Source organism: Bactrocera neohumeralis, chromosome 2 (genome assembly GCF_024586455.1).
Source record: "Bactrocera neohumeralis isolate Rockhampton chromosome 2, APGP_CSIRO_Bneo_wtdbg2-racon-allhic-juicebox.fasta_v2, whole genome shotgun sequence".
Taxonomy (NCBI): Eukaryota; Metazoa; Arthropoda; class Insecta; order Diptera; family Tephritidae; genus Bactrocera; species Bactrocera neohumeralis.
Window position 1 is genome coordinate 21,898,533 of NC_065919.1, and position 12,554 is coordinate 21,911,086.

The 12,554-nt window shown below is 40.1% G+C and overlaps 1 protein-coding gene across 1 annotated transcript; it reads left to right on the forward strand.

The window, feature by feature from the left end:
- Window positions 1-7,788: 7,788 nt before the first annotated feature.
- LOC126751228 (organic cation transporter protein-like) lies at window positions 7,789-9,463 on the forward strand (the record flags this gene model as incomplete). The annotated part of the gene is made up of 4 exons (XM_050461289.1): window positions 7,789-8,159; window positions 8,220-8,363; window positions 8,421-8,611; window positions 8,679-9,463. Coding segments are annotated over 4 exons (1,491 nt in total), but the record flags the coding sequence as incomplete, so codon positions are not given.
- Window positions 9,464-12,554: the final 3,091 nt, after the last annotated feature.

A 12,554-nucleotide genomic window follows, 5' to 3' on the forward strand; every position in this document is an offset into this window, starting at 1 on the left:
AAAAAAGCTATATGATATAAGGGTCGTCGAAAAAGTATTTTCGTTCTTCTAATCAAACTTCAACTTTTTCCGCTAGAGACATTATTCCATCAGTGTAAAACTTTTCTCATTTCTCAGCGAAAAACTGTGACAAGTAATTTTCACAGTCTTCACTTGAAGCCAAGTTTACTCCATTAAGGGAGTTCTGCATTGATCGAAACAAATGGTAGTCCAAAGGTGCAAGGGCAGGGCTATATGGTGGATGCCTCAAAACTTTCCAGCCAAATTCTCCCAGTTTTTGCCGAGTCATCAAAGATGTGTGTGGTCTAACTTTGTCGTGCTGAAAGACGAAGCCCTTTCTGTTGATCAGTTCTGGCCGGTTTTTTCGATTGCTTGCTTCTATCTCATCAGTAGTTGACAGTAAAGTGTAGAATCAATCGTTCGATCAGGCCAGAGCAGCTCATAGTGGATGATTCCTTTCCAATCCCACCAAACATTCAGCATAACCTTTCGAGGCGTCAATCCTGGCTTTGCGACTATTTGTTGAGCTTCACCACGCTTGGAACATGATCTTTTTCGCACATTATTGTCGTATTTGATCCACTTTTCGTCTCCTGTCACCATTCGCTTCGATTTCATTTCGTTTCAGCAAAGAAGCGCAGATGTTAATTCGGTCCATTAAATTTTACACACGACAATTCATGTGGTACCCAAACATTGAGCTTCTTTTTGTAGCCAGCCTTTTTAAAATGGTTCTAACCCGTTTGATGATGAATGTTAAGTTCCTTTGCGATGTCATGGCTGCTTATGTGATGGTCCTGGTCAATCTTTTCCATAATTTCATCGACTTTTTCAACGATAGGTCGACCAGAGCGAGGTGCATCTTTCACATCGAAATTTCCAGAACTGAAGCGAGCGAACCATTGTTGTGCTACACGAACTGATACAGCATCGTCTCCGTAAACTTAACAAATTTCATTGGTTGCTTGCGTGGTATTCTTCCCTTTTTTATACAAAAATCCAAATTATAGCGCATTTCTTTATTATTTTCACTCATTTTTTCCAACTTCCCCAAATTTTTTTTTTGGTTAAATTAAGTTTAATCGCACCTTTCCAATACCATATGGTATGACAGATGTGATTGGTAGCACTGGAGATATACGACTGCTATACAATAAATTCTAATCTGAAGTACGCAAGTAAATTACATTTGAAGAAATTTAAGAAATCGAATAGCTGTGATTGTTTCTATGAAGATGAGACAGCTCAAACTCTGAACAAAATTTCTCAAATACCAACTATGCTTCAGAACAATAGTTGGAATAGGCACTGCGCGTTTGGAATGCTAAAATTGTTTTCTGCAAAATATGAAGTTCGATTTTCTTCTGGCTGGCTTGTGATGGGCTATAGATCATCGTTCATTCTTTTCAGTTTATTTTTGCCTTGCGACTACATCTACAAGTATGATTAATTCGTTAAAATTTCCTGTTGGAATAACTGCACCAATCAAAGAGTATAAAGAATTTTAAAAATAATGCAGCTCTTGGGACCGTGTTGATCTTTCAAATATGTACATTTCTGAGTCTATTTTTATTACAAAAATTACAACTTATTGATGTCATCAAAGTGCGGCAAAAAATGACTGGGAATTGCTTAAGAATAAAGCTGAATCACAGATCATCCGATTGGATTTCCCACCATAAGCTTAACCGTGAGAGCATTAAAATATTTGCCTTGTAATGACATTTCGGTTGCACGCCAATTAATTAACCCGAAACTAACTGTATCAGCATAGAACTATTTCATGCCTCATTTAACCTGTGAAACTGGAACAGGAACAGAACAATTGAAGTGTGACAACTTTCGCAACCGCAACAACAACATGTCAACGCGGCGGAGAGATAGCATAGGTGAGAGCGAGGAGCACTGCAAATAATATGAAATAAGCGGAGGGTTGAAGGGGAGGGCCCGAATGGCGACTATACACTTAGCAGTACGTATATATGTACAAATGTATATAATTTTTTTTCTTTTCCACGCAGAAACAATGTGAAGTGGTGTGTAATTTGCTTGCCACTGCCCGCGCATACGTTCACTGTCAGCGACAATTGCTGCAATTGAATTATTTGTATAAATTAAAAACAGAAATTAGCCATGTCAATGATTTGAATGCGATAAGCAGCGGATACACTAGCAGCCAACAACAATTGGTGGGTGCAGCGTGTAGCGGAAGAGGCTAGTGGTCTTGAAGTAGCACCCTGCCATCCTTTCGGTCTTTCATTTATGTTGCACGCTCATTTAAAGACGATCATTGCTGTCGAAGTTGCCACGCGTCGCGCACGCGTTCTCATGGCTAAACGCCGCAAACAATTGCCTGAGGCGAGAAAAACCGCTGACATGACCAGCGCATTGTTGCGAGCACACAGGGCCGAACAATAGGTTTGTATGTTTGTAGAGCTCGGCAAACACCAGCCACATTTTGGGTTAGGGCGAAGGCACAATTTGGCTAGGTGAATAGAAAAACATTTTTGGTAGGATTATCTAGTGGAGTTGGTCGCTGCGAAAGCGCCCTACCCTTTGCATTAGCTTGTTTACCGACGCAGCATTGAGCTGTTCGAAGAGCGCGTCAGTCGGTCTTTCTGTGTGGTCGCGGTCGTCAGTCAACATACTCATGATCATCAGTGCAATCTTGTTAGAAATCAATGTAAGTACGTTGGTTTATTCAATTTTCTACTCGAATGAAGTTACCCTTTAGTCTAAAAATCAATGATGGACGGACAACTTCCATATTAGAACAATTATTTTTTGAACGAGCTCTTTTGGAGAGAACGGTGGACGTTGAGAAAAATAAAAAAAACTTTGGATGGCACTCCATTTTTGTATGACATTGACAAAACATCATTGAAATAACTAATAATTAGAAGTTAGCGATGTTAAGTACAGGTAAGGAAGGCTACGTGCCTAAGCTTGGCGGAGAGAACACACTTCGGGCCATTTTCTCATTATTTGTTTAGCATCAATCTATCAGTTGAGTTCTGGTTAACTTTACCAAGACTCCTTATTTCGGCGATGAACTCCTTGTTTTAACCAGAACTTGACTAACAGATGGCTGCTAATCAGACATTGAAAAACAGTCCTTAGACTGTTATGTTCAGTCCTTTCTGAAGTCAGATGAAAAACTTCTGTAGTTCTTTCTAGCTATCGGTAAAGTGTTCTGAACCTCTTACGAATCTGCTTAGGAGTTTTATTTCTATTCTAGCTATTTATGGCAATGTCTAAGAGGTATTTTTGCCTTGATGTGGCAAAAGTGGGGCAATCGAGGAGGAAGTAGTAAAGATACTGGCAACCGGTAAGATGTTCAATCTTACCACCTGAATCCCGATCGGACCGTGTTAGCGAAATTCCACTGAAATATTCTCATTTATAAGGAGAATTTGAAGGTTCTCTTTAGGCCGTAGGTGTAGAATCGTGAAGACGAAGACTAAATTATCGAAAAAGAAAAACACATTTTAGATTTTATCTCAACCATAATTTGTTTTAGAGTTTTGGATGTAGTTGCTCACCGAAAAGATCATCCTTGTTGGCATAAAGTCCGGTAAAGTAGAAACGGTAGTTGTATAAATGCAAATACAAGGCTAAGTCAGAAAAGAAACTCCAGTTCCATTATCAAAAAGTTGCCACGACAGAATTTCGAATAAACTTTCTCAGTTTCGTTTATATTATATTTCACTACCGTGCCAAAGGCAGTAGGCACGCCTTCAAACTATTTGGTTTCTTTCGTGCATTGGATCGAATCCAAATACACTCAAGATCAGGTTTGACTCATACTGATCCATATAAATTGCGCACGGAAATCAAATCGATAAATTTTTGTGGAACGGTACATCCTGTTTTTATATTCGTGTGAAGCAGAAACTCCAACAAAAAAACAGCGGAAGTCAGACCTGCAAATACGGTGCCAGAGAAGGTAACAGGCTTGCTAATAGGATAAAATTCGGTAACCAAACCCGACTGTTGTTAAAATGCATAAAAGAAGAGGCCAGAAAAGCATCTTTGGTTTCATGGTTAAACAATTCAGTCTATAGAACGATTTTTGAACAAACAACTTCAGTTAGATTTCACTGCCGTGCGAAGCAAGCTGATTTATGGTGTCTTTAGATAATTTCAAATGGACCAGCAGGAATCAGTATTCATAAGGGGACGTCCTATCCAATATATTGGCTTGGATAAATATATCATTATTTCCTCACCTTCTAGAAGTAATTGAAAGGAGACACGCTTTAAATAATGCCTCTGTAGAAGTACTTCACTTTCATCACGCTACTAACAGCAATCTGATATTTTGGAAAATCGCTCTTGGGCTGATCTCTATCTTAGTATAAACCGAAATCTCATGTGTAATAAGAACGTGTGAAGCAGGTTTAGAGCGAAAAAGAAACATCAAAATATGTGAATACGTTAAACTTAAGGCACCGGCTGAGAGAACTGTCTATTTGGTGTTATCTATTCTTTTTGCTTTTTACGTAGGTTGCCTTTTATATTTCGGGGTTCGGCAACCCCAGTGTTGCAATCTGGCGACTCACAACTTTTCCGTAATATTTGGCATTTTTGATGCTATACTTATTCAGAATGTTTTGACATACGAGCGCTATTTCTGTTGTTTACAGTTATTTGAAATATTCATTTCGGCCAACCAATGGAATTAAATCACTTACATTTTCCCGCGATTATTTTTTACAACTTTCGACGTGTATTAACTCAGCAACAGTGAACTTAATTAAATTTTTGGACCAATGTTTATCGTTGGTATGGTGAATCTAATCGAGGTAATGAATTACCCCAAGAAGAATTTCGTTAAGGTCGTTATTGTTTCAATGAATCTTGGATTTATACGTATGAGCCCGAAAGTAAACAGCAGTTGACTGAAGATACCCCAATCAGTGTGGTAAAAGTGCTTTGAGAATTGGTTCAAACGGAGAATATTTTGAAATACAATAAAGCGATTTTCGATGATTTATATTTGTTTTTGTTCCCTAATCCTGGAATATAAAAGGCAACTTGTATATTCATTTTTGGAATATTGTTATATATATATATTGTTGGCTTCAAGCACTATCTGCCCCTACGATGCTACGCTTCTTTAAGAAATAAAATGCGATGCGAATCAATGTAGACTCCACAATAACAATTGATTATAAAGTAAATACCATATACTATATATTTTCCTTTTTGAATTTGCTTAGTGATTGTGTCGGTTTTGCTATTCGGATTGTCGCTGATTCTCAAATACAATTACGAGGGCCTAGCACTTTTTTGCCAACAAAAGCATAAAAATAAAACATCGCGCTGACTAGAAATCACATAAATACAATAGGGAACCAAAAAGGGGCTCGATGTTTTGCAAAATGTCTCTTTCGAGATATGAAAACATATATGTAGACGTATACCATACACACGTATGTGTTTGTAATCTGTTCTGTTTCGGGAGACCATGCCTCACTGTCAGTTGCAAGTTATCTCTTAATTGAAATAATATATAAAGAGAAGACTTTGAACTCGATTGCTCGATACGAGATGATGAATTTGTTGTCCCATTCGATTAGAAAGAATTTATAACTATATACTTGTGCGTGCGGTTTGTCAAGATATGGCTTAACTTGATTATTATTCCATTGTCCCTGTATTCCGAACATGCGATGAGTTCTTCTTCTTCCATTTGGTTTATTTTAGAGAATTTATGATGAATATGCTCTAGCTCTAGCCATTTGAATTCTTATTGGTGATAAAAATTGGGGCGATTACGACAATAATAAACGCAAAAACATATGTGACATCCATCAATGGCAAACTGAATGTATTGCTCTGTATTTGGTAGGATCAGAAGGGCGTGCTATATTATGAGCTTGTAAGATCAGATGAAACCATTAATGTGGAACGCTACCGACAACAACTCATAGCGATTGATTACCCAAACTAACCAAAAAGCATCCATTTTGACAACGCTCAACCTCATGTTGCGAGGCCGGTAAAAAATTATTTGGAAAACTGCGACTGGCATGTTTTGTCCAGACCTTGCACTTTCTGACTAACATTTGTTCCGGTCGATGAAGTCATCCGGTCACTGGAAAATGGTTCACATCATAACAGAGTATCAAAAATTTAATATATTCTTTATTAGTCGCCAAGCCGGCCCAGTTCTTTTGGGATGGAATGCAGAAATTGCCAGTACGATGGCAAAATGTAAGGGGTTTTCTTATATGAACGCCAGATCGCTCGGATTGGATAGCTGCAAGGTATTTATTTACTGCAGACTCAATCAAGTGGGCGGACGGCATCTTTCCAACTCTTTTGCAACAAGGTAGGTCTTGTAGGGCTGATGAGGGATAGGCTTGCGATTTCGTATATCCCAAGACCGTGGAGAATAGCGAAAGTAATTTTCATCCCCAATTTAGGAGGTTTAGGTTTAGGTAGCGAGCAGTCCGCTGGACAAATCTAGTCTTACTTCCTTCATGCTAAAAGCGGCTGAACTTCAGAATTCGTTGTATGCAGATGTATAGAGGCTGTACTGCTGTTTGCTAGAACCACTGTGGGGGAGAGTACGATTCAACTTGGTACTAAGAGGGACTGCCCACAGGGTGGAGCTCTACCCCCCTGCTATGGAGCCTGGTAGTAGTTGAGCTTCTTGGGTTGGTTACTAACAATTGGATTCGGTGCCAGGTGTATGTTGATGACATTGTCATAATGGCATGCGGTAAATTTGAGAACCCTCTCAACGACTGAACTATTCAAAGGGGCTTAAGTCTAGCAAAGGGATGGTCAAAAACAACCGTTGTCCCTTTTACTAAACGAAGATCTTTTCCAGGCTAGAGGCCCCTAACTCTTGGTGACAGGGGGTTGGAGGTGTCTAAAGAAGTCAAATTTCTTGGCCTCATATTAGACTCAGTTTACGTTGGAATAGGCACGTGGAATTAACACTGCCCAAAGCTACCAAGACACTCATGATATGCAGACAGCTAGGCAGCAGATCCTGGGGCTGCAAGCCAGGTATCATCAGATGTATACCATGATCGTAAGGCAACTATCGAAATTGCAAAGGCTCGCCTGCGTCTGCCCTTCAGGGACAATGCGCACTTGAAGTCATGCTGGAGCTCACATCGCTGCATCTAGTAGTCAAACAGGTAGCGAAACATACCATGCTGCTCGTGGTAGCAGAGGGTTTTGTCAAAGATAAGTTAATGTCGTCTCAACAAAAGAGGCCCTAGGGGAAGACACAGCACTAGCCTTCTTCCAAGGGACGGTACTACGAAGAGGGTAAACTTTGCAAAGAACTTTAGAGTTACTGTCAGCAGTAAGGCGAAGTGGAGTGATTCCACGCTCGACCTTTTACTACCTACACCAATGAGACGTTTTCCGAGCATCCTTCAAGCAGAAGTGTTTGATGTAAGTCAGTGTGCAGATATCAATCTCCATTGCAATGCCAAGAGGTACTAAAGGCGATCCCAGCTTATGAGGTCAAGTCGTATATATTGGAAAGCTATAATATCTCAAAAATTACTTTGTTTTGCTGTTAACTTTTCATGGAACACAACTGTATTGCTTGAAGTGTTTGACACTTTAATATTGAGAATGAAAAAATCGTTTGTTTTTTTAGGTATTACGTTACGACGTCCGAAATATTGAATTTTTAATAGCAAATTAATTCATTCAAATAAAACTCGGACGATTTCGAGAAAAGAAAATTCAAACTGAACCAAAACAATGCAAAAAGAGGGTAAAATTTAATTAGTTTATTTATTTAAATTATTTTATATTAATTCCAATAGAAAAAAACGTACCGACCCTATTATCGCCATTTTGGGAAGCGATTTGGGACCTTGGCAGTTAATTGTTTGTCTATGGATATTCTTGTCTAAATTTCCCACCGGTTGGGTGCAAATCTCCATGGTTTTCATGCAGACGCCCGTCAAAGCCACGTGCAAAGGTGGTAGCGGCACGAATGCCACCGACGTCTGCGAAGCTCATTGCGATGGTTATGAATATGATCGTAGCATTTTCAAACAGAATATTATAATGGAATGGGATTTGATATGCGATCGTCAGTGGATAGAACAGCTGTCGCAATCTTTGGTAATGGTCGGCATTATGTTGGGCAATATGATTATGGGCGTACTGGCTGATAAGTATGACAAAGATAAACTATACTACGATATCATTGCGTGTCTCAATTTCTCTTCTCGCAGATGGGGACGTCGCCCCATGTTTGTGGGCTCATGTGTTCTGCAACTGGTGTCAGGTTGTTTGGTCTCGGCATCTCCATGGCTTTGGTTTTATATGCTGATGCGGTTCTTGGATGGCTATGCAACAGGTGGCACGATGACCACAGGGTAAATTAAACTATACGACACAAAATATGTTCTCAATACTCATTTTGTTCGGCGTAGCTTTACGATCATCATGGAAATCGTTGGCCCAAGTAAGCGTGAAATAATGGCCATACTGTATCAGATACCATTCAATGTGGGTCACGCCACACTACCGCTATTCGCTTACTTTCTACGAGAATGGCGTTGGTTTCATTTATCATTTTCATCCTTCTCGATTGTTTATCTAGTTTTCTTTTTCACGGTACCAGGTGCAGTATGCACACTATATTTCTCTAACCCAATATTGTACTCTCTCTCTCTCTCGTTCTTAATTAGAATCGCCACGTTGGCTTATTATAACCGGTCGCAATGAGCGGGCTGTCGGACTGCTCGAGAAAGCAGCGAAACGCAATAAAATGCCAACCGAGAAGATAGCTCAAGATATAGAGGAGGCTCAACGCATCTTAACAGCATCTGCAACTACAACCAAGGGTAGTATCGGTGATCTATTCAAACATGCCTATCTGTGCCAGAAGACGCTTGCCATGGCTTTCAATTGGTTGGTTGTATGTTTTGTCTATTATGGCTTATCACAGTTTATGACTTCGCTGTCTGGGAATATATTCCTCAATATTGCCGTGAGCGCACTTTTGGGTATACCGGGAACCTGCTTGTGTGTACCAGCCACCAAATATATGGGTCGCCGCCTTACACTGTTCTTATCAAATCTTCTCAGTGGCCTGTCACTTACGCTCTTGGCATTTGTTCCTAGCTTCAGCGGTCCCGTTAAGGTGATATTGGCGTCGATTGGTTTGTTTGGTGCTGCGATCACATTTCCGAATGTATATTTATATGCCGGTGAACTATTTCCAACTGTCGTGCGTCCTTCAGGCGTAGGATTGTGCTCTTTTGTCGGCCGTTTCGGTTCGATTGTTGCACCGTGGGTTGAAGGTTTAAAAAAATATTATATTTCTATACCTCCGGCGATTTTTGGCATTTTCGCTTTCTTAGCTGCTGCCTCGGTTTTTCTTATGCCCGAAACGAAAGGTTATCCATTGCCGGAAACAATTGAAGATGGTAACACTTTTGGTAGAAATGTGCAGAAACCGCAAAATCAATAGTTAATATAATGATTTATGTAAAATTTCATGTGACATATAACGGTTTTATTCATTAAAAGGCTATTGGTTATTTTAAAAATAATTTTAATTTTAAGTTAAAATCAAAGATAAGTATCAAAATAAAAAAAACCAACGGTGAGAGCACGATTTTGGGAATGAAAATGTATTTTATTTCCAGTTTAAGTTTCTAAGACTATCACTTTGTTGTTGTGTTAGTAGTGATTGAAAGACTTCGTGGCAATATCAAGCGATCGCATTTGATTCGCGAAGGCATTGATCAATCGTTTTAAGATTGCTTCGAATACAAATAAAGAGTTTTGATCTCGCCGTAATGCACAAATTCCTAAAGCGCTTCAAGTCTTGGACTTTAGCCAAAAGTAAATAAACTAAAATCACGCTGTTCTGTTTCTCCAGACTGGATAAGGAAGCAAAGCAAATGGGTCTGGTAGTGAACGAGGCCAAGACGAAATATCTCCTGTCATCAAACAAACAGACGTGGCTCTCGCGACTAGACTCCCACGTCACTGTTGACAGTCATAACTTCAAAGTTGTAGATAATTTCGTCTATCTTGGAGCCAGTATTAACAGCAACAAACATGTCAGCATCGAAATCCTACGCAGAATAACTCTTGCCAACAGGTGCTACTTCGGACTGAGTAGACAATTGAGAAGTAAATTCCACTCTCGACGAACAAAAACCAAACTATATAAGTCACTCATTATTCCCGTCCTGCTGTATGGTGCAGAGGCTTGGACGTTGACAACATCTGATGAGTCGACGTTACAAGTTTTCGAAATAAAGGTTTTGCGGAAGATTTATGGTCCTTTGCGCATTGGCAACGGCTAATAACGTAGTCGATGGAACGGTGACCTGAATGTCTCGGTGACGAATATCTCGTTCTAAACTAATCTAATACGACGACATTGACATCTTCTTTACACGACATTACGACATTGACATAGTTCAGCGAATTAAGCGACCAGGTGGAGAAGAATCTGGCTTCGCGCTCCAATTGGCCCGAAAAAAGAAGAAACGACTGGCGCTGTTGTTAACTCGGCTATAACCACGGATGAAAACACGCCCACTTTTTATAATAATGTGCTGAAAGTTATTCGATCGGAGATCGCACATGGACTAGAAGTAGTCCGCCGGGGGTGTTCGAAGCAGAGATCGAAAACCGTTTAGTATTCCTCAGAGGCGCTTAATTTCAATTCCCGATGTAAAAGACCAGGTGGAGAAGAATCTGGCTTCATGCGACGTCCGGAAGATTCCCAGTCCAAGTGTATTCCAATGGCAGCCGCATTGCAAAGAGCAGAAAAGGATCTCTCCTTCGATCTATCTTTGGCCAAAAGGCTGTTGTTAAGCAGCCGCGAGGCCCAGCTATCTATAAACACAAGAGGATGCGTAAGCGGTGTCTAATCAGCTTTGCAGTAAAGAAGAAGAAGAAAATCACGCCTACTTTTTATAATAAAGTGCTGAGTAACTCACTTAGCATCATCTGCGTGAGACAACCCGGCTTATCGCTGTTGCTCAAAGTAGTTGCGCTTCGAGAGTCAAGTAATCTTTTCTCTACACGAGTCTGAAAACAAATAAATATAGTGCTGACATATGTATGTGCATATGTATATAGTGGCTGCTTGGCCTCAGAAAAGTTTTGGATGTGCTTGCGAGTACATTTGCTTCGTCGCGCCTAAGAGATAAGACCATACGCTAGACATTATGGCTGATTATATACTGAGCACGAACGAAATAAATTATATGATTCCTCTAAAATGATTCAATACTTATGACTTTGACAGTGGTTATTGTTTAACTAGTTAGATATGCCATTACTATAATGGTATCTATCATCTTTACAATTTTCAGTTCTTTGATTCTCATTTATTATAACTGCCTTCCTGATTGCGTCCAGATACACCAGGCCAGTGACCAAAACTAACTGAAGCAACCTCAATATATCCAGAAATCTAAACGTAAAACCAATGCAATTCCTACAATAACCGAGTCTACGTTACAGCGTTTTATCAGGTCATAGACTCTTGCTTCGGCGATCTAATCGGTAAGTAACGGGTTTTTCAAAAAAGCGCTAAAACAGTTTTTAAATAAAGCAAAACCGGTTAGGGATATCAATGAAATTTTATATACCTGTGAAAGTACATTCAATGCCATCACAAGTATATATGGAACTCGATTTCTTTTGCATGGCCACCACGGGCATGCTTGCAGAAATCCAGACGCTAAACCCAATTTTTTGACGGTTTTCAAGAATAAATCGGCCGATACTGCTGCAATTTCACATTCGATATTCGTACGAAGCTCAATAATCGTCGCTGGCTTGTTGACATAGACCATAGACTTGACGTAGCCCCACAGGAAATAGTCTAACGGCGTCAAATCGCACGGCCGAGGCGGCCAATTGACTGAGCCATTGTGTGTGAGATAACGCGATCACCAAATTTGGTTTTCAATAAACCGATTGTGCCATTAGCGTGTGGCTTGTAGCGCCGTTCTGTTGGAGTCACATATTGTCCAAGTCCATATCATCCAATTTGAGCCAAAAATATTCGGTTATCATCGAGCGGTAGCGTTTCCCATTCACAGTAACGTGCCGGTCATCATCACGGAAGAAGTACGGCAAAATGATGCCACCAGCCCATAAACCACACCAAACCGTAATTTTTTCGGGATACAATGGTGACTTATGGAGTACGTGTAGATTGCTGACTGATAAATAACGCATATTTTGCTTATTGACCAAGACATTCAGCTAGAAATGATCTTTATCGCTGAATTTTTCGATGAAAATCCGGATCATTTTCAAGTTTTTGCTCGGCCCAATCCACGAACGTACGACGATTATGGCCGTCAAGCGGCTTCAGTTGTTGTGCCAATTTGATCTTGTAAAGATATAGGCCAAAATCTCTTCACAAAATTTGCCACAACAACGTTACAGAGATGCCCAACGTTTGAGAACGACGTGTGAGAGACTGATTTGGATCTTCCTCAATTGATGCACTAGCGGTAGCCTACACTACGGGCACTTCTTTGTCTCACTGGCAAGGGAACATTTTGTATTGTGCCTGTGGATTA